At 50.7% G+C, this 12214-nt stretch overlaps 1 protein-coding gene across 3 annotated transcripts in view; it reads left to right on the top strand.

Annotated features, from left to right (window-relative positions):
* Positions 1-12214, top strand: part of E2F3 (E2F transcription factor 3) — a 77600-nt gene that overhangs the window by 674 nt on the left and 64712 nt on the right. The window contains exon 1 of one of the 3 annotated variants that reach the window (XM_058732869.1): positions 783-1074. The exons of the other annotated variants lie outside the window; for them this stretch is intronic. Within the exon in view, the coding sequence (XP_058588852.1) occupies positions 1057-1074 (18 nt within the window). The 5' untranslated portion in view covers positions 783-1056. Of the gene's footprint in view, positions 1-782; positions 1075-12214 lie in introns of those variants that run through there. 3 annotated transcript variants of the gene reach the window in all.

Below are 12214 nucleotides of genomic sequence, written 5' to 3'. Positions count from 1 at the left end.
CCTCGTGCACTGCCCCCCTGCGCCCGGAGGTCGGGGGGCTCCGCCAGGCGCGCGGGGCAGCGGGGATCGCCTTGGCGTGGACCACGTCAAACACTCCGAAACTTTTCGCGGTCCCCCCTTCTTTTCCTGCACTTTTCCCTACCCCCACCCTCCCCTCCCCTCCAACTCGAAGCTTCCTCTTTCTCGGGCGTAGGAAGGGGTCACGCCCCGGATGGAGAAGGGGGTGGGGGGGGAGGGAGTAGTGAACTGGGGAGTGGGGGACTCTGGGGGCTGGAAACCGGGGGGACAGTTGGGGTGATCGCCCCACCCCCTCCGCCGGCCTCAGAGGCCCGCTGGCGGCCGGGGGTCCCTGAGGCGTGCTCCGGGCGCAGGGGCTCTGCCAGGCTGCGCTTGACACATTTTGGGATCTGGAACTCCCGGCAACAAAGGGGTGGGGGAGGCGGAGAGGGGCGGCGGGGGAGGTGGGGCTGCAAGCCGGGTGCGAGCTGGGGCGTGGGCTGTCTGGGGGCGAGGGACCAGCGGGCAGGCGACCCGGCCTGGGCGCATCCTGGCGGTGGCAGCGGCGGCGCCCGCGTGGCCCGAGCGCCCGGGCCTTCCTCGCCGGGCCCCGGGCCTGCCCTTGACCCGCCTCTCCCCTTGCCCCTTCCTTCCCCGCCCTGTCCCCCTCCCCGCCCCCCGGCGACGGAGGGCGGGGGCAGCCGTGTTCCCGTCCCGCCGGCTGGGTCTGTCCCTCTCCCCGGGACCCGCCGGTGACGTTTCGCACACGTGCGCGGAGGACGCGCCTGTGACTGGGGAGGAGGCGGCGGCGGGAGGGGGCGCTGGAGGGGGAGAGGGGGGCACCCACTTCCTCCTGCTCGCCGGCTCCCTGGCCTGGGACGGTCCCGGCGCCCTCGCACCCGCCCCCGGCGCGGCCACCCTCCCTCTGCTCTCCCTAACCCCCCCCCCCCCCTCACCACGGGCGCCCGCCCTCGCCCGGCGCCGCCGGTCTGCTCGGCCCTCCGGGCCCCCTCTCCAGCCGGCCCCCCCACCTCCCCCGGAGCCAGGCTGGTTTCGGAAATGCCCTTACAGCAGCAGGTTAGTGACCGGGACGGCTCGGGGGCTGCCGCCGCCAAGGGGGGCACCGGATTCTGTTAGGGGCTGGAGCCGTGGGGGTAGGCGGTTGAGCGGGGTTTTGGAGTGGGAACGGGGGGTTGGGTGCTTGAGGGAAATGAGTAAGCAAGAAAAATCTAAGTAAGTAAATGCCCCGGCCTCCGGTTCTAGGAACCTCGGGCCGGGAGTGTCCGCCCCGGGGGGTGGGTATGGTGTTTACATGTATCTTTTTCTAGGGGGCCGATGGATGGGCGATTGAAAACCGGAGGGGGGGGGGGGGCTTCTCGCCAATGGCCGAGTTGAGCTCTGTTTTCTGTCTTCTTCCCTTGTGCTGGAGGGGGAGGGGGGCGGGTCAGAGGGTAGGGTGTCTGTAGGATTCCCAGGCCACCCGCCGCCCCCTCCCTTTGTCCCTGTAATTTATAAAGCGCCTTTGAGAGATGATTTAGGTCAGTATGCGGCTTCTCTTTTTGTTGATACTCGAAAGAAGTGTGGCCCGGAGGTCTCTCCCCTTTCTCCTTTTTCTCCTTCATTCCCTTCCTCCATGGCTCCTGTCTTCACCCTCGTGGTGAGGCTTGGCCCCCACGAGGCTGGCAACCAACGAGAGTCAGATAAATGGTTGATAAATACCAGTCGTTGACCGCACCTTGTGTCAGTTGCAAATAGGTTTGTTTTTTGGAGAATCAAGATTTTGCAGGGGTCTTTAAGAAAGTCAGCACATAGGCAGCACTTGGGGAAATGAGACGGGTCTTGGAATAACGAAAATTTCTTATTCCCATACTCTTTCCAGTTTCTACCATGGCTGGGTCTTAACTGCTTTCCAGCCCCAGAGATACTTGCTGAGGATGTGTGATAGTCTCAAAGAAGCTCCTGGTTTTTAGTGACAAGGGTCTGCCAGCAGGGGGGAGATAGAGTACAGTACCTACTTAGACACACTGTATCCAGTATGCTGGATCTCAGTCACAAGAATATTCCATGCTTTTGGCGTTAAATACTGTTACTTGACCTGACCTAAACATGTTTGGATATATTTTAAGCATTTTGGCCCCTTACACAGTTGTGTTACTATATCATAAACTTAACCCGAAGCAGCCAGCTATTGACGTAATTCTTGCATTGGATTCAGACTTATGGGAGAGTACTTTTGACGATGGGAAGTTATGAGACCACTACCAGATTGCTGGTGTTTTTTGTTTGTTTGTTTGTTTTGACTCTTAGCCTGCTCGTGGAGCCTCCAAAACTTGTCTAGCCAAACTTCCCTGGACTTCATTGTATTTAAAGTGTAAAAATTATCCTCACTGGCTTCCAAGTTCTTTGAAAACTTTATCTTTTTTGCCATGAGATTATTATTCCATGAGCATTGAACGTGAAGTGTGATTTTCTTCTTATCAAAATTGTATTAGACTTTGATTCAAGTCTTGAAATTTTGTTGATCTTCTTTCCCTAACCGGGAATGGCAGCATGGGGATGGCTAAGTGATTGGCTGAGCAAAGAGACCATTTAAACACTTTGTGTCCCAGAAGAGGTTGAGAATTCTGTTCGGGAGGCCAGAGTTGCAGACCCAGCTGGTTCCAGTTCTCAAGAACATCTAAGAACTTAACGGGAGCAGATCCTCACCTTTTGGGGAAGAAAATAGGAGTACTACCTTACTGGCCAAGTCGCCTCTTATCATTTACAGGTTTCGTGCTCTTAGGCAAATAACTTAATTTCTCGAAACAGTTTTCCTCTTTTGTAAAATAGGAACAACAGCAATATTGCCGTTAAGGTTTTTTTGAAGGGTTAAATATGAGAATCTGTGTGAAACACTTAGCACAGTGCCTGGCGAATAGTATAAATGCCCAATAAAACTACGATCCAGAAATGTTACTTCTTTTATAACTTAGAGCAATTGTATGGGACCTCGTGGACAGCCCTCCTTTGTTTACATGTAGGAGTAAAATGGTTACGAGTTTTCTAAAGGGATATGTCATTCCTTATACCCAATTAGTCTGGGTTTTTAAATCCACAAAACATGGCTGTCCCAGCAATGGGTAAAACGGGGGCATGTCAGTAGGACAGGAATATATAGAGATGGTGTTGAACTGCCTGAGCATGATCTTGTGCCTTGGGTTGTGATAAATTTAGATCAACTCATCCCCACTTTTTTTTGCCTGGGCTCCGCGCCTCCCATGACGCCACGGACCTGCTAACTTTTGGGTGCAGTCTGTGTTTGGTGGTGTTTGTAGAACTGAGCTGTCCGTTGTCACCAGGTCAGAGGCACGCTCTAGGTAAATTCATGTTCAGATGGTGAACTGTTGGAAATGGAAGAACTGTGGAGAACCATAGAGGAGCTATTTTCTGGAGCAGAAAAGACTTCATCATTTTCTCCCTCGTGGATGAAATGATTTCATCCAAGAACTAGAAAATTTGGGATATATTAATGCAAGAGACAGTGGCCTTTCACATCTGATTTAATTTAATCCAGTCACAGCAGCCTGCTGATTACACTTTGGGAAAGAACCCACATGCTTGAAATTTCTGTGTAAGAATGGAGGAACCATAGACCATGTATATAGCTGGGACTGGTTTTTTTCCTGTGCAAGTATAAAAGAAAAATGCTGGGTTCCTGTGGTTCTATACTCAATAATCTTGCTTCTGCTGAGATACATGATTGATGCCAAGTTTAAACTAGGAGAGAATTTTTAGTCGCTACATACCCCAAAATGGAAGTTTTAATATAATGCGGTGCCCAGACGCGGGCAGTGCAAATAGCTCCACTATAATCAGTACCGAGGGCACCACTCTAATCATCCTCTGAGACAAAGCACCCTCAACTGTGGCCCTGTGAGCTACAGAACCCAAGCTTGCAAACAGGGAAGGATTTTTTGTCGTTGTTGTTGTTTTTCTATAAGTCGTCACCTTGGAAGAGTAGATTCGGAGATTAGTGCTGCTCTGTGTAAAGCTGCCTTGAAAACAGAAAATAATACTCAAAGCTTAGACCTGAATAAAAAGCAGCACCTGCAGATTTAGAGGCTGTGAGGGGAAAGTTGCTTTTATTCTTGTTTTTCAGAGGTCTAATGCAGTATTGCCTCCCTAGAGATCTACCACCCACCCCTTTAACCCCTTTCCGCAGGACTGGGATCCATTTGGCAAAGCTTCAGATAGTCTGCGTTCATTTTCTGGCTGGTTTTCTGATTTCATGGGATTTCCTTGTCTTCCACTTGGCCGGGCCAACCAGCTCCCATTCCTTTTTGAACCACCTATTTTCCCACCAACGTTTTGAAACCAGGATGAGTGAAAACCAACACTGGCTCGTGCTCATGATATCCAGTCCCGTGTCGGTGCCCACGAAATCACCCCCAAAGTGTGCACAGCACAGAAGTAGATTTCGGTTCTTAATCAGATTCTCTGTTTCCATTCAGTTTTTAAAAAGGAACTTTTCCTGAATTCTTTGAGGTAGGAAGTATGCGGTTTAATGCACATTTTCATGCTTGTTCTCAGCTTAAAAATTGTGTTGTAGGGACCATAGTTACAACTGCTAAGAAGCCTTTTTTTCTACTAATCATTTTTCATGGGACCAGGAAGGGACAATAACTGGGAAAGCAGTAAATATAGGAAACCACTAACGGTATCTCCTTCCTCCTACTCTGATCCTCTCGTTGGCTTCAAAGAGTGACTTGGAAAATGTATCTTAACACCAAGAAAAGTTACACAACAGAAGTGCTTGGAAAAGCAGCAGCAGAGATGGGGACGGGAAGCTTGTGTGTGTGTGTGGGGGGGGGGGGGGGAATACAGAGGGATAGTGCACAAAGCTTTGCTCCAATAAGAAGGAAATTGGTTTATTTTCTGTTGTCACTTTTGCTTCAAACACTTCCCTTCCTCCCCCCCTCCCCCCCTCCCCCCACAAAGCAGTGTGTTTTTAGAACTAGAAGAATGTACAGGTTACAAGATTGCATTCTCAGTCTTCCCCAAGCCCTAACGGGGGGGCAGTCTTGGGGCCATGGCGGCCACAGTCATCTACAAGACCGCTTTGAACAAGAAGAGATAATGCCCATTGGTTGCCAGATTTTATCATGAGGCCCGTGCGCTGTTCTTTGCTGGGGAACCTGAGCAAAGCAAGAAGCTACTACTTAGATTTGTAAACTAAGGCAGGGGTTTATGTCAGCTGGAGGGTGATGGGAGAATTGACAGCTGATGGAACAAGGAGAGGATAAAAAGAAAAGTTGACCCTTGAACAGCTTACACACATACACACACATACACACACACACACACACACACACACACACACAGAGTAAAAAATCTGAGTAGAGCTCTTGACTCCCCAAAAACTTAACTACCAGTGGCCTACTGTTGACCAGAAATAACACAGTTAACACATCTTTTGCATACATATTGTTCACAGTGTTACAATAAAGTAAGCCAGAGAACAGAAAATGTTATTAAGAAAATCACAAGGAAGAGAAAATACACTTAAGAGTACTGTAAAAAAAAAAAAGAAGAAGAAAAGAAAAACAAAAAAAAATCCCTCATACAAGTGGACCCGTGTAGTTCAAACCTGCGTTCAAGGGTCAACTATACTCTACTTCAGTCTGCTTTTTGTTGCTGTGGCCCAGCTGTCTGGGGCTATCTGTAGGGTCTAGGCAATATTCTTATAACTTGACAGTCTCTAAGAATGCTTTAGGTTAGCACAGGCAACAACTGACAACTCCTGAGGTCTTGGTGTGAGTCATAACACTGAGAGCTGTCTGACCCAATCTGCTTCATTTTGCAGGTGAAGAAATTAAGCCCCAGCGGAGTTCAGTTACTGTCCCAAGGTCACAAGCTAGCTAATGGCAAAGCCAGGACTGAAACTGGAGACTTTGAATTCTTAGAGGAAGCCTCATTCACCAAGAGAAAGTTAACCGCGTCTCATGTGCTCTAGATGGGGAAATTGGGATGTGTAGAAAACTCCCTTTTAGGAGTGGTGACATTTTTTTTTTTTTTTAATGGGCACCCATGGAAGTGTCTTTTGAACAGTGGGTCTTGGAGTAACAACCCATTCTCAAAGATTCAGGATAAGCAAAGCTATTTTAGATGTTAAATGAAAGGGAGTTTTTTTTTTTTTAGTTTTTTTTTTTTTAATGGAAGGGATGACTGGCTTATATAAAACATAATATTTTTAACGTTTTGTTATTTACAAGTTTGTTCTCTGTGTACGTGACATTTTCTGGCACTTAAAAGGTGAAAGATGGACTTTACAGAGAATAGAACCTAAAAGGATTTCTGAAACTTTGTTCAGGACAGGGGCACACCGTGGAGCTCTGGTACTGGAAGTTTTATCCTGGGCCATCCACACCCTCAGTGGCTTGGAGTGGCTTTCACAGGTCCCCAGGTACTTGGCCGGTGACGCTGGATTAGATGCTCTTCCTGCAGCAAGACTTCTGGTTTAACAAAGTGACTGGCCCGTTAATTCTTGGCAGAGGAAGCCACCGTCCCCTAAAACCCAGAACTAATTTCATTAAAATGTCTTCTTTTACGCGTGGAACCGAGAAAGCTTAAAAATAGAATCCCTTCAAGCCCTGAAGCCTAAAAGTGAAACATTATCTGAGGTGGCTGTGGTTCCTCCACTCATTAGGGGCTCGGATCTGTGGCCTGTCTGTAATCCCCAAAACAGAGAGGGGCCGTGGATAGAGATGGTCTCCCAGCCAGCGAGCAGGAGGCAGCACGATGCTGGCAGTTGTCATCAGTGAGACTCCTTTTCCCAGAACAATGTTTTGGTAAATGGAGCCCGTCTTTCAGGGAGCAAGAAGCTGAATGCCCTTGGTCCTCCGGGCCAGCTCCTCCTGCCTGGCTCCCCTGGAGATCCTTTTGGCTCCTCCGGCATGCTCCTGCCCGAACTTGCTGAGAAGGGCTTCTCCACGCTCTGGTTTTCATGACCCCAAATGCTGTGGCTCCCGACACCGGAGTGAACTCCTAGCCTTTTGGGCTCACCCCTCCTTTGTCCTCTGCCATTTCTACTCCAAGTCTCTAGAGATAGAAAACCAGAGCTGTAGCTCCATGGCCCCAAACACCGTCCCTTTTGAGCCCTTCTGGGTCTGGCAGGCCTTGGGAGAGAGGGGGGCCCATGGGTACAAGACCTCACCCTCACCTAAAAGATGAAAAGTGAAGGGTCGGACGATGGAGTCTGGAGCCAGAGTGCCTGGGTTCTAATTGTGGTTCCACCTGCCGGCTGTGTGGCCTGGAGCTTACCACCTGCTCTGTGTCTTAATGTCCTCACCTGTAAAATGGGAAGGTCGTAGCACCTACCTCCTGGGGTTGGAAGATGGGAGCACCAGCCTGTGTTCGTTTAAACCCAATTCCACCTCCACAGTTGGCGGCGATGGGCAGGAGGGGTGAGGCACGGGGCTGCTTTCTCCTGACGTAGCTGTTCGGATCTGTGGCTCTTTATAAGCTGTGCACTGACTTGGGAGAAGGAACAGAAAAATAAGCTCCTTATTACAATAGAACTAGCAGTAGTAACAGCATCGTGACTAAAATCTTTATTTCTGTGATTAAATGTGTTAATAAAGTTGTACTGTGAACATGATTTCACTTTTGCACAGTAAACCACGGCTTAAGATTGAACGGCAGAAATCGGGGTGCCTGGGCGGCACGAGGCCCCAGTGTAGGGGGTAGGAGGGGAGGGCTGTGTTGCTCTCCAGAGTCAGGGAACTGGCCTCTCGGCCTCCGTTTCCCCTTCTCAGTTTCCTCTCGACCCTCGATTTTTGTGTTCGGTCTCTTCTTCCCCCTCATCCCTCACCTCTCCCTCTGCCTGGCTTCTAGAAGGATGCCAGAATTGCAGCCTTCCCTGGCTGCTCCCGTGATGTACTAAATTAATTACCACCTCGTTCGAGGTACGGTGAAACCTCGCCTTTCCCGTTCTGCCTTCCCTTCCTCCCAGCTCGGGTCTGACCTGGCACGTGAGAGGCTGCAGGTGTCCCTCTGGTGCATTCACTTGCTCGTGGGCTCTTTCTCCTCCCACTCCGCCTGGCCTCTCTTGCCGCCCTCCTCACCGGCCCATCAAGTGCACCTCCCTGTAGCCCCATCGTCGGTGCCCTTGACTCCCTCCTCCAAACCTGCGAGCTCCAAGAAGTCGGTCTCGGTCGGTCAGTGGTGTTTTCATCATGTACGTCCCCGCAGTGCCTTCGACCCCGGAGACTCAGATACTTGCGAGGCGCGCGTTCGTTAGACACCCGCAGTGTGCCGGCCCCCCGGTCCAGTTGGGGATGCAAAGGAAGTGTGAGGTGTGACCCGCCCACTCGCGAGTTTACAGCCTGTGTGGGGAGACAGGCTTTAAACACAAGGTGATTCGCAAGCAAGACTAAACAGGAGTCAGGAGCAGAACAAGACTCTTCTAGTCCTCGGTTGTGCGGTGCGGAAGAGGACGGGCCCGCCGGCCGTGAGAGCGGGGAGGCCTGGCTCCCGTGGTCAGCAGGCTCGGGGCACACGAGGGTGCACACCTGAATCATCTGGGCATTTCCCCAGAAAAACCCAAACTCGGGCTCTGCCCAGATTAATTAGAACCTGTGGGGGTGGGATCCCCACATGGGTATGTGTCCCAGATCGTTCTCCTGTGCATTCTCAGGCGGAGCCCCGGTGCTAGGTGCAGACAGAAGATTGAGGAGATTGTTCAGGGCTAGGGAAGCATCCCAAGGCAGAGGTAGGGAGTAGAAGACAGGTCACAGAGAGACCATTTGGACTGACGGAGAATAGAACCTAACATTGGATATGTTGGTAGAATTGGTCGAGAATAGAGATTGGCCTTGGTACGAGGGTCAGGCAGGGAGTTCCCTGCGGGGTAGTGGGGTGGGGATCGTGATGTGCGGGCTTTGCTTGGACAAAGAAGAAATGCCCTATCAAGAGGGGGCCGTGGGACCCAGCCCTAGGCGAGGTCTGCCAGAGGGTAAGGCAGGCCCTGCCTGCTGCCCGTCCTTCAACCTTAAAATGCCAGAAATCTACCAGTTTTAAAATGTTGGCTCGATTAAAAAGGAAAATGTGCAAGCCAAACAAAATAGGTCTCTAGGACAGATTTGGCTTAAGGGCTACCACTCAGCAGTCTCTGGTCTATGGGATAATAATAGCTAATGTTTATCGAGTGCCCGCGTGTATGGAGGGCACCAAATTGAGTGCTTCACGCACATTAGCCCACTATCCGCATAACAACCTATGAAGTGGGCATTATCATCATGCTTGTTGCGTGGGAAGGACTCGACAGCCAGGGGTTAGGGGGCTGGCTCAGGGCCCCCCTGATGAGTGGGGCCACCTAAACCTGGCTACAAAGTCTCCGCTCATTCCTGGATGTTCTCCTCCGTGGTCTCTGACGCTGTATTCATTCTACAGTAGAGACTCAAGACACCCGGCAGAAAGAAAGAACCCAGTGTTTCCCCGAGCTTCCCTGATAATAAGAATGGCCCGTGGCACTTATTCCACGCGCTACCTCTACCCTCTTCAGTGAGAGAAATAACCGAGATCTGATCTCCCGGGACGTTGGGCAAACACCGCTGTAGGTCGGGAAGCACGGTCCTCCGAGCTGGAGCCGGCCGCAGAATCCGCGCGCTGGCGTGAGGCTGGCCTCCACTCGTGCCTCGGTCGGAGGGACTAGCCCGGCGGCCCCGGGGAAGTGGGGCAGGTGCACTGGTACCCGACGCCCGCCCCCTTCCGGCGTCCCTGTGTCCCTGAAGATGGGTCACCCACGGCGCAAAGCGGGCGAAGCGTGAGGGGGCTCCGGAGGCCGGAGGACCTCGGTCGGGAGCGCCGAGTGGGGGCGAATGCCGCACGCCAGGCCCCCGCACAGGCTGGGAAGGGCGCGATTTGATACGCGGGGCGCCCCGCCCTCCAGGGAGTTTCTCTGCCCGGCGGGAGGAAGGCTTTTCGCTCTGTGGGGCCGAGGCCTGCCGGGAGCAGGTTACCGAGAGGACAGAAAGCCAAGGAATCTCCCCGGGAAGGGAACCGGGTCACACCTTCTAGGCTCTGGGCGCCGTAGGTTGAACGAGCCGGGAAGCGGGACAGCAGCGGGTGAGCGTGTGGAAAGGCAGCACGGAAGTGAGGGACGGGCTGCGAAAAGAAGGAAGACTTCAGACTGTCCGGGGGTTTCAGTCCTGGGGCTGCCGGGAGGGCTGCGGCGGAGCGCGGCCTCGGTGAGACGGTTATTTGGTAGGAGTTGGTTGTGAGTGACGCCGGAGGCCGTCCAGCCTGCCAAGAGGCTAGGGCCGCGCACTGGAAACGTGGCTTTGGCAGAGAGGTCGTAGTGCAAGGCTTGGTGAACGATGGCGAACCAAGAACTGGTCTCCCTAACTTCAAAAAAAAAAAAAAAAAAAAAAAAATTAATGTGGTGCCACAAAAACCTTTGTGTTGTTTTCACTTCTCGCTGTGCAATATGAAAACGAGACAGATCCATCAGGTTGATTTGGGGGATCGATACTGCCAGGGCTCGCAGAGACGAGCCATCAGATGTTATTTATTACATGCTTTACCAGGTCCGGGCCTGGCTTCTGGCTGCTTCGAGAAAGCCAACGGTTTGCAACCTGTCAGAGCCCAGAGCCAGCTAGAGAGTGAGAGTACTGTGCATAAAGAAAGGTCACATAATTCCGTCTTGAGCTAAGATGGCTCTTTGGACCGTGATTTCCTAGGCTCTCTGATTTTGCTGGTTACAAAAACCAAAGCAACAACAACAAAACTTGAATTCTCTTAGGCTCTCGCACATTAGCCTTTAAAAATCAGTCTTTGAGTACTCCTCTGGAGGAAAGACTCCTTCTCTTACTCTGTTCCTCCCTGGCTCATACTCTGTCTCTCTCTCAAAAATAAATTGAGATTAAGAAAAAAAAAAAAAAAAAAGACTATCAAGGTTGCCTCTGGACATTGCCACATGTCTCCTGGGGGCAGAATTGACCCCCACCCCCGTTGTGGACTAGTGTACCAGACCTTGAAGAAAGAGTAGAAACGGGGAATCACGGAGATGCGTCTTCTATATAGAGTATACATTAACATTTTGAAATAGCAGTAGAGACTTTCAAAGCACATGGTTTCTCGTAGCTGGACTTTAATTTTGGCATGCCTAACCCCCAGTGGAACCCCGGAGCTGTGCTCACCCTCTTGGTCGATGATACAGAGAAAACGTGCTGTGCACAGCCTGGTGAAGCTCTGTCTGGTTTATGGTCGGGCATGCTGTGAATCGGCCACTCGAAGCTTCCCTGTCACTTGGAGAAGAAAGGATCAAAGTCTGCAGTTCAGGGAAGGCCTAGGAAGTGTTGGCATTTATCATTTACTTACCTGGGTGATTAAGACAGACCCGCTCAGGACCTACTTCTCGGCATGGTTGTTGATCCCAGCGGGACCACGTCATACTTTGATGATTTGGGCACACCACTGCCCTCCCCCCCCCGACCCCCGTTTCCCTCACCGGAATTGGGGTTCCTACCTCAGTCCCTGGGAAGGTTGGTTGAATGCCATAATGTGTGTGAAGTGCTAAACGCGCTAAACCCTGAAGTGTTTGCTGTCGTTGCCTATCTGACTGTCGTGAGTGGTACCTTCATTGTTAAGTAGAGCTTGCCTTCCAGCGCACATCAGCTCTTAGCAAATAAGGTGAAGTGGGTTAAGAGGTACAAGTTTCCAGTTATAAGACAAGTCAGTCACCGGGAATGTAGTCAATAATACTGTAGTCACTTCATATGGTGACAGATGGTCACCCCACTTACTGTGGTGAGCATTTCATAAGGTGTATAATTGTTGAATCACTATGTTGTACACCTGAAACTAACATCATACGTGTCAGCGACACTTCCGTTAAAAAGAAAAATAACAACAAATGTGCAGGAGAAAATAATTGTAAATGTATATATCAAAAAAACAAATTAAAAAGGTGAAAATTTTTAGAAAAATAATGGCAATCGTCTGTGGAGATTGAAGAAACATCTGTTAGTGTATTATTAAGAAACTAGCAGAAATGAATCAAATTCAACTGAGAAGCATTACTTGGTACAAAATACTCGGTAAGAGAAGAAATGCGTAATAAACATTATTCATCATATGTAGTAATTGTGCATTCCAAACATTTTGAAATACACCAGTCAACCGGGAAATTTATATATTGTTGAAGACTAGATTGAATTTATAAATTAGGGGAAAATAA

This window comes from Neofelis nebulosa, chromosome 6 (genome assembly GCF_028018385.1).
Source record: "Neofelis nebulosa isolate mNeoNeb1 chromosome 6, mNeoNeb1.pri, whole genome shotgun sequence".
Taxonomy (NCBI): domain Eukaryota; kingdom Metazoa; phylum Chordata; class Mammalia; order Carnivora; family Felidae; genus Neofelis; species Neofelis nebulosa.
Note: the sequence above shows the minus strand (reverse complement) of the source record. Positions and strands in the feature narration are given on the sequence as shown.